General features: G+C 35.4%; 1 protein-coding gene across 1 annotated transcript; it reads right to left on the reverse strand.

Annotated features, from left to right (window-relative positions):
• Positions 1 to 1161: 1161 nt before the first annotated feature.
• On the reverse strand, positions 1162 to 8153 carry LOC106764714 (COP1-interacting protein 7). Its single transcript, XM_014649060.2, has 9 exons — positions 7607 to 8153; positions 7343 to 7519; positions 6973 to 7100; positions 6350 to 6384; positions 6219 to 6271; positions 5955 to 6107; positions 5322 to 5548; positions 3266 to 4953; positions 1162 to 2599 (listed from the first exon to the last, which is right to left on the reverse strand). The coding sequence occupies exons 1-9, from the start codon at positions 7663 to 7665 to the stop codon at positions 1619 to 1621; spliced, it is 3501 nt and encodes a 1166-aa protein (XP_014504546.1). The 5' UTR covers positions 7666 to 8153; the 3' UTR covers positions 1162 to 1618.
• Positions 8154 to 8469: the final 316 nt, after the last annotated feature.

Below are 8469 nucleotides of genomic sequence, written 5' to 3' on the forward strand. Positions count from 1 at the left end.
TTACAAATCTGAAAATGAGAAAATGAAACCCAAATTTGAAACCTGCCCCAAATTCTCATTGCCACATCATTCTCATATTAATAATTCATTTTCCACGTGCACCACTCACATTTGAACACGTGTCCCGTGTCTAAATGTTGTCAAAATTTGTTGTTTACATATCATTTTCCTTTTAAAAAACAACTACCTTTTATTTTATTTTTTATTTTAAAAAACAACTACCTTTTAAAAAATATATAATAAAAGGTAATAACTTCTCATACACACGTGGCCCAATCAGAATAAGAAATAACTACCATTTATTTTTTTATTTTAAATTAAATTTTAAAATTATTAAAATACCCTTGAATTTAAAGTTGGTTTTATTTTTTAATAGAGACTTTTTTTATAACCTAAAACTTGGTACACTTTGCTAAAATGTACCAACTAAAAATATTTCAAGCAAACTCCATATATATATATATATATATATATTTTCTTTTTTTTTGGAGTGGTACATGTTTCTTTGGAAATGATCCAATTTTTTTTTTTTAAAAAAAAAATAATAGATTTAGAATAAATTGTGGATTATACACAATGGCGTTTTAAAAATACTCAATAAAAATTATATGGTTTAAAATACAACTTTATTTTTTTCCAAATATAAAAATTTTATTTTAAAACAAATATAATTTACTTATTTATCACTAAAATCATGATTTAAAACATGATTCTAATATTTTCTACACCACTTTTATATTTAAAAAAATAAAGTTGTTTTAAAAATATATTTTCATTAGAAATAAAATATGATAACTTTATAAAAAATATTTAATTTTTAATTGATTGCAGTTTTGTATTTTTTTTTCTCTCGAACATAATCGTGATGTGAGGATTCTTTGCCGAAGCATAATGCAGATGTCAGTGTAAATGACAAAACTACACCACAATCAGTACACAGCTAAGCACTGTTCGGTTTTCAGCTAACGTTTTCACGGTCTTGTCTTACACATCACCATCATATTTATTGCTGTTTATGTCGGTGCCTTGTTGCTACCATTAATTTTCTCCTTTTGGTTCTGTTATCCCTTTGCATCAATTGCATGCCACTGCTATTTCTCTTTCTCATCATTTCAGAACTATGCTACAACGATCTAACATTCATTAAGCCTCCAAAGGATCAAAATGAACTTGTGACACATAATTGCAATATGAAAATATTACAAAAACAATACACACCAAACATTATAACTTTCAAGATATGCAAATACAAGTAAACAAGAGGAGCCTTGTTATAGTGTTCCAAGTTCCAACATAGAAAATTTATTCACCTGTGAAATCCTTCCTTAGGAAACAACACCATATTCAGATAATTTACATCAAGCAACTCCCAGTTCCATGTTATTATCAGTGTGGCAAGCTGGTAACTATCTACAATCTTCCACATTTCATAGACGTGTTCAAAACAACAAATAATTCAATGTGCCAAACGCTTTCTGTTGAGCAAAAGAATGGACAAACTGAACTCTTCTTGAAATATTGAATAACCAAAAGCATGGAATAAAGAAGTGATAATCGTCTGAACATTTCAGAGAATTATCATGAACCAATTTGCACTCTACCAATGCACCAGGATGCTTCAGCTCTTTCTTCCAAAGAACAGAAGCTTACGGAATCCTTTGGCTGGTTTTGAAGAATCCTCATCAGTGTTCCATTTTTTTCTGGAGTGGACTGGTTCTGGCATCAGTTGGTTACTACTGGGTGGTGGAGGTGTAGAAATTTGTTTCTCGGTGATATTAGGCAAGGGAGCATTACTTTCATCTATTTCTTGATTAATCTTTGAGTTCACAGCAGAAACTGTAACGGGTTTGCTGGGTAATGCAGCTGCAGGATTTGTGATCGCATCAGTAATATGTTGAGGGTTGTTATCACTACGAAGTTGAGATAACTTGTTTGACACTTCTTCACCTCCTTGCAATGTCCGATCGTGATTTGGCAAAGCTGAGTTCACCTTAATCTGGCCAACATTTCCAGGCACATGATCTTTTTCTGAAATCAAATATGTTGTTTGTTTCTCTGATGATGTCTTGATTGGCTCTTCATTATCTTTCAAATCAAGATTGTTGTTGTTTGGTTCAACAGATTGTGCAGCACCAGAGTTCACTGGTAATTCAACTGAGACTTCCATTTCATTCTTAGCCTTGCCATTAGTGGAGGTCAGAACTTCCCCATTTGTTTTCTTAGTATCCTGTTTTTGACTTGAAGATTTGACTTCTTTTGAGCCCTGCTTCTTCTTTTCTGTGCTGGCAGTCTTCTGCTGCGGTACACCATTTGCCTTCAAGGGTGGTTTCTTGGTTGGTCCAGATTTTGCTTGACTTAGTGAAACCTTTGGCTGACTTACTCTAGCAGCTGCAAGGCGTTCAATGGTGGAATTCCTGAGGACTGGTTTGTTCAATTTCTTAGTCTCCTCATTGGATGGATGTATCTTAGGATTCCCTTTCTTTGCAGAAGTCAAGGAAGTCTTGGTTTCAGTTCCAGTCTTCTTAGAAGCACTTCTTTCAGTAATTCTTTTCTGCCTCTGAATCATCAGATCCTCCTTTCTCTTTCTATTTTCCTCCTCCTACAAATAAAAGAGGGCAATAGATGTGAGAAAATTAAAAATCAGTAAGAAAATGAGGCACTGCAACAACTTTTGATGATACTTCTATAGAAAATATTAATAGAAGTACCCATCTCATATATAGTTGGCGTACTCGGTGCAAAAGAAAGTGTAGTTTTCTGAGCAATGTAATCAAAGAATTGAACAAGAAATTTCTGATTTTGTGAAAATAAACAGGAAGCAGTTCCATTCAATGAAATTTCAAAACTATTGAAAACTCATTAAACGGTTGAAATTTGTACAAATAACTTGCAGTTTGATTTTTCAATGCATGGAACATACAGAAGTGGGGTCAAATTCCTCTAAAACAATGCAGACTCTACTCATCCTATATTAACATTAAACTGGAGTATCAAAATCTAGGTTTCATGTAGGGATAGGTAATGTTCATTATATAATTAATCTTGTACTCAATTTTTATTTCAAGACCCTCTAAATTTAGGAAGATTTTTTTAATCCATTTTGTAAATCAAACTAACAGTTGATAAAAATCAACACTTTAAACAGGATCTGCACAATTATCTTAAAGTTTTAAGTCCACTTAGTAAACTGCCTAGGCTAAGCAGACACCCTCTATGCCAACCATTCAAGGAAATTGGTAGAGACAAGACAGTTCATATATTTTACCTTCTCAGACTTGCTCTTCACAACTCTAGTTCTTGTTCCTGGGGATGATTTGCTTCTTGATGTGATATCAGATTTGCTTTTACCAAGAGATGCATTGATAGCCTTAGACTTTGCTTCTTTACTTGAAACTTTTCCATTTTTCACTCCAGGAGTTTTTGTATCAGTACCCTCATTATTAGATGGATGATTTTGATCTGTTTCAACTTCAGAAAGCTTTTTATTAGCTGCATTTGAAGCAATGCTATTCTCATAATCCATTTCCATGCTCCAGGGAGCCACACTTCGCTCTGCCACTGAATCACGATCAAGAACCATGAAGAGGTCTTCAGGCTCATGGGAATTTAAAGTTTCAGTCTTATTTTGTGAACCTTCTTGTGTGATGTTCATGAATTCAGTAGCCCCAACAATGTCTGAAACCAAACTCAGATCAGCTGCTGACTGAGAATTGAATTTATCTTCTGATGACCGAGCTTGAATCATAAAAGAATCATCAGTAATAATGTCTTTCTTGTTTTTCTCTAAGAGGAGTGAATCAGTAGTTGGTGATGTAGCAACGCCATTAAAAATGCTGAAATCTCGGTTCTGATTCTCGTTTCTTGGTTTATCAGACTTATTGATAATGAACCAATCCTCTTCTTTCTGGCATTTAGTGAGAGAAGATTCTGGGCCATTGCCAGACTGAGTGGACATGGAATAGCTACGCGATTCGTCATTTCTCCTAGAAAACAGCATCTCTGCATCTGTGCTATTATTTTTCTTCATCAATGAAAGTGCATCCTTTCCTTCCTTAAAGTTATCAACACGATTTTGACTGTAACCATTGAATTCCCTCTCTGTCACAACAAAGGAATCATTAGAAATCACTCGAGTAACGTCGGGTTTATGATTAAATTCATTTGACCTTTCATTCTCAAAATTCTGATTGACAGTATATTCCTCCTGAAACTTCATAGGTTGTTCTTCTGCATCAAGAGCTGAATCATCATCTCTTAGAAGAAGATTCTGGAAAGCGTCCCAGTTGTTGTTGCCCTTTATTACATTAGAATCAGTATCAGTTGAACCATTTAGCATGCCAGGATGTTTTGAACTATGGTGTTTCTTATGATGACGGGAGCTTGACTTTACAGCTTCCTCTACCTGCTGTTTCAGGGAATCTCCATTGATAAATTCCTCCTCATTGGACAAACTCCCCTCTGTGACACCACCCTTCTCACCATCTCCATTGGAGGTTATATAGTTTATATTGCGTATAACTACTTTCCTTGAGGACTTCTTTCCATGCTTCTTTTTGTGCTGATGTTCTTTTGAAGATTGCTTTTTACCTTGGCTTGAATCACTCTCATAACTGGAGTCAGAGGAAGCTGTTGAGCTTTCTTCTTCAGACTGCTCCAGTACTTGAGAATGCTTCTTCTTCTTCTTTTTCTTATATGGGGATTTATGGTAGTCCTTGTCTCGGTCATGAACAATATGAGAGTCTTCCACACTTGGAGGCCAATGCATATTACCTGGATAATATGAAGGAGGAACCTGCATACCAGGATAGAGGAACCCTTGGTATGGGGGCATTTGTTGAAATGGATGACCCTGAAAGTTGTGCATGTACTGATGTACATGGTTTGGCCAGGACATTGGTATTTGACCTCTTCCATCTGTTGATGGATTTTGACTCGATGTTGGCAAGCCATAATCTGCAATTTTTCATTATCAACAAATAACTAACTTATTTGGTAGAATTCGTTTCAGAACATTAGTTTCAGGTACATTTTGTGGAAACTCAAAGTAGATTTGCACCAGTCTAATCAAGAACTCAAGGGTGAGGCAATCACAATCCATCAACTAAAAGGAAATTACTGTACTAAACCTAAATTTTCTCAAAAAGAACTATACATCCTTTTAGTTTAAACAATGAAGAAAATAGACTAAAACTGGTGAGACTATCAGAATGACATATATTTTTATCAAAGATGACTATGGCTAAAGGCATATTTGTTTTCTGGAACTGTAGTACTCAGAAGAGGTAAAATTAACTGAACCAGTTAGCGGTATATGAGGATACCTTGGCCTTCGAAACTTGCATGACTTGGCGTTGACTCAGAAATTGGGGCATCAGTTATGCCATTTAATTTACTGCTTGTATCATCTTCACCAGCAAGTATGATCCCAGATGTCCTCAAGTATGGCAGTTCACGCTGAGCAGATGCCTGCATGGCAGCTATCTCATCTATCCACAGCTTGTCTTCATTCTTTTGTTTGCACAGCTCTAAGAAATTTATGCATGCTTCCCTAAATGCATCAAAATTATAATAAATAACAAAACATGGGAAGTTTCCAGGGACATAAAAAGAAAAGATCTTTGCAATAATGAAATACTGAATCTTCATTCCATAATCCCATACTAAGGAATCATATGAATAGATATACCAGATACTGTCTGTGCTGGTCATCTCAGAAGGAACACTGTAAATAATATCATACTGATAAAAGAGTAAAATGAAAAACAAGCAGTGAAGAGTTAATTAAGTGTAAAAGCACTATGCCCAAGCATAAATACAAGTACAAATGAACTTCTACTTAAGTGAGGTAAAGGTTTTATCTATCATTATTTTATTTTCTTTTCCATTCAAAGTAAGCTGTTTCAATTGATCAATATCATTTTGTACACTGAACAATTTGTGGTATGCTTGCTGACCTTAAACGTGAAGCTCCAAATGCATCAGCAAAACATATAAGATCATCCACAGATTCTGGGTAAAATCCTGCAACTAGAGCACGGGCATAGGCCATTGCTTGTTCTTTGCAAAGCATAGCTTTACGATTATCTAGAACACGTTGAAGGCGAATTCTGTTCATAGAAAATTGATGAAAAAAATGTTATAAGGAATTTTAGATACATCCTGAAGAACAAAAAGATGTCATACAAAACAACATAAAGAAAACACCAAAAATTCAATACCTGGAGTTTTCTTCATATCCATCTTCATTAGTTCCAGCTTGCTCATCTTTCAGCTAAACACACCAGATGACAAGAGTTTAAATAGTTTAACGAAACTGAAGAAAACATTAGCAAGAATCACATTTACATACCTTAGAGGAAGTTGTTGACTTTCTGACACGTCCATCTGCAGAATGTTTCTTGTTAACAACAGCTCAAAATATAAAGTTGGAGTAACAATTTTCTTTTCTTTTTCTAATTTACCTTCATTATTACACCAATAGAAACAGTACAAATTTCTAGTTAACCTTACCTGCTTTATACCTTTTCTCTTTCCCCAGTTCTTATTTAAAATAGTAGTGGAAGATAAACTAATAGAAAAGGAAGAAAGAGATGAACAACTGGTTATGGCTTCAGAAAAGTGGCTAATGATACTGCCTAGGGGTTCATGTGCTAGTCTTTCTTAGAGAAGATCGTACAAAAAATCAAAGTAATTTGGTACCCTTCCAATTAGATTAGCCAAAGATAAAGCTATACATCATAAAATGCAGTTTAGCATCTAATACTATTCGCAACTTTCAAAGAAGAAAAAAAGTAATGACCTTTGTAATTGAATAGTTGCATAATTAATGAAAGAAATAAGAATTTACCACAAGAAAGTTTAATTAAAAATGATGATAGGGGAAAATAATTGAGAAGGAGCTAGATGCTCTGCGATATTCAATTCCAATCAACACAGCAAGTGAATAACGGGAATAAGATATTCGATTCATACCTTCTGCTTCTGCGACCAAATTGCTCCTGTCACTTGACTGAATCGACCCTTCTTCAATCTGCACAATCTCCTTCTCTATTGTCACAAACCTCTCTAGAACTTCTGGAGTGCTTATAAATCTAACAAACCTATTGAAAATGAACCAAAACAGACAACCAACATCGGTCTTATAAAATCATTCCACGTGATTATAACCTACACACAAGTAATTAAAGGAGCCTAGACATTTTAATCCAATTTATATTGGTCTGATCTAAAATTCACAATTTTCTGCATTCAGAACATTCTAAACCAATTTATTAAACTCCCAAATGGTTGCAAACCAAAAGGAAGAGTAGAAGTGTAGAACCGAAGTAAGAGACTGAAGAACCTTTGGAGGGTGGCTTTGGTGAACCAGGGAGCATATCCACCAGGTGGACGCAGAGTGATGGAATAGCCACCTTTGGAAATCTGATCCTTGGCACTCTTCAGGTGAGAAAGAAAAGGTTCTAACAGCCCAGAAGCCAGTCTTTCAGTCACACCTCCACCAGCAACAACAAGGTCACACCTTCAACATACAAAACAAGAAATACGCAAAGTTAAAACTATTTGGTGCTACGATTTTTACGTGTTTGTGAACTGTGAATCATAGAACCTGGTTCTGGTTGGAGTGAGCTGAAAGAGGGCATGATCAAGACGAGTGCTTGGGTCCATAGCAGGAGCAAGAAGATCCAACTGAGAGAGAGGTTGAAAGTTGAAAGCTTTGGATCCTTAACCTTACGAAGTCCCTCCTCTCACATGGAATGCAGAAGAGGGAGGTGATAACAGGTTCATGGGGTGAGTGAGAAGAATGTGGGAATGGAAAAAGGGGGTTTTGTTGAGTTGGGAACGTGGGACCAACAGAACATGCTGATGCTATCGTGTAGACACTCACATACACACACTCGCACGTTGTTCTTTCAGAAGGAGAATTGTGTAGCGAGTGATTTAACTCTTGGAACTTGTAACGAGGATGATGAAAGATGAAAGCTGAAAGCAGATAGAGTAGAGGGTGGTTAAGAGGTCCATTTTCCTTTCTCTGTTAACGTTTCATTCAAGAGAGCAGAGAGAGAATTGTATGTGACCATGTCTTGTTTGGTTTAGATTGTTGTCGGTGTCATTCACAGGAGAAGAGTGAGTGAGTGAGCAGCAAAGAATAATTACAGTTGTTGTAATCACCTCACATCACATTTCATCATACTTGTCAATGCCAAGTGCCAACCACAAAAATAATAATACAAATAAATAAAAGTATCCTTTTGGCATCAACCTCGCATGAACCTCATCCGTCTACTTCACATTCTCATGCTCCCACCAAACAGTAATCATTCGTACAAAACTTTTCTTCACTTGGATTATCTTCACCAATCTATCAACTTATTTTTCTTATGCATAGTACAATGTAAATGTTAGCTTGGACAAATTAGTACAAAAAAAGGTAAAATTATCATTGTATATTTTAGTTTCTTCAGATAAACT

Source organism: Vigna radiata, chromosome 6, assembly GCF_000741045.1.
Source record: "Vigna radiata var. radiata cultivar VC1973A chromosome 6, Vradiata_ver6, whole genome shotgun sequence".
NCBI classification, from domain to species: Eukaryota; Viridiplantae; Streptophyta; class Magnoliopsida; order Fabales; family Fabaceae; genus Vigna; species Vigna radiata.

Excerpts from the sequence above, each read along its gene's own strand:
- LOC106764714 (XM_014649060.2), bottom strand. The coding sequence starts at position 7,665 with ATGGACCCAAGCACTCGTCTTGATCATGCCCTCTTTCAGCTCACTCCA. Across the intron at positions 6,272-6,349 it reads AGTCAACAACTTCCTCTAAG|CTGAAAGATGAGCAAGCTGG; the intron begins GTATGTAAATGT and ends TGGTGTGTTTAG. Across the intron at positions 4,954-5,321 it reads TGCAAGTTTCGAAGGCCAAG|ATTATGGCTTGCCAACATCG; the intron begins GTATCCTCATAT and ends GAAAAATTGCAG.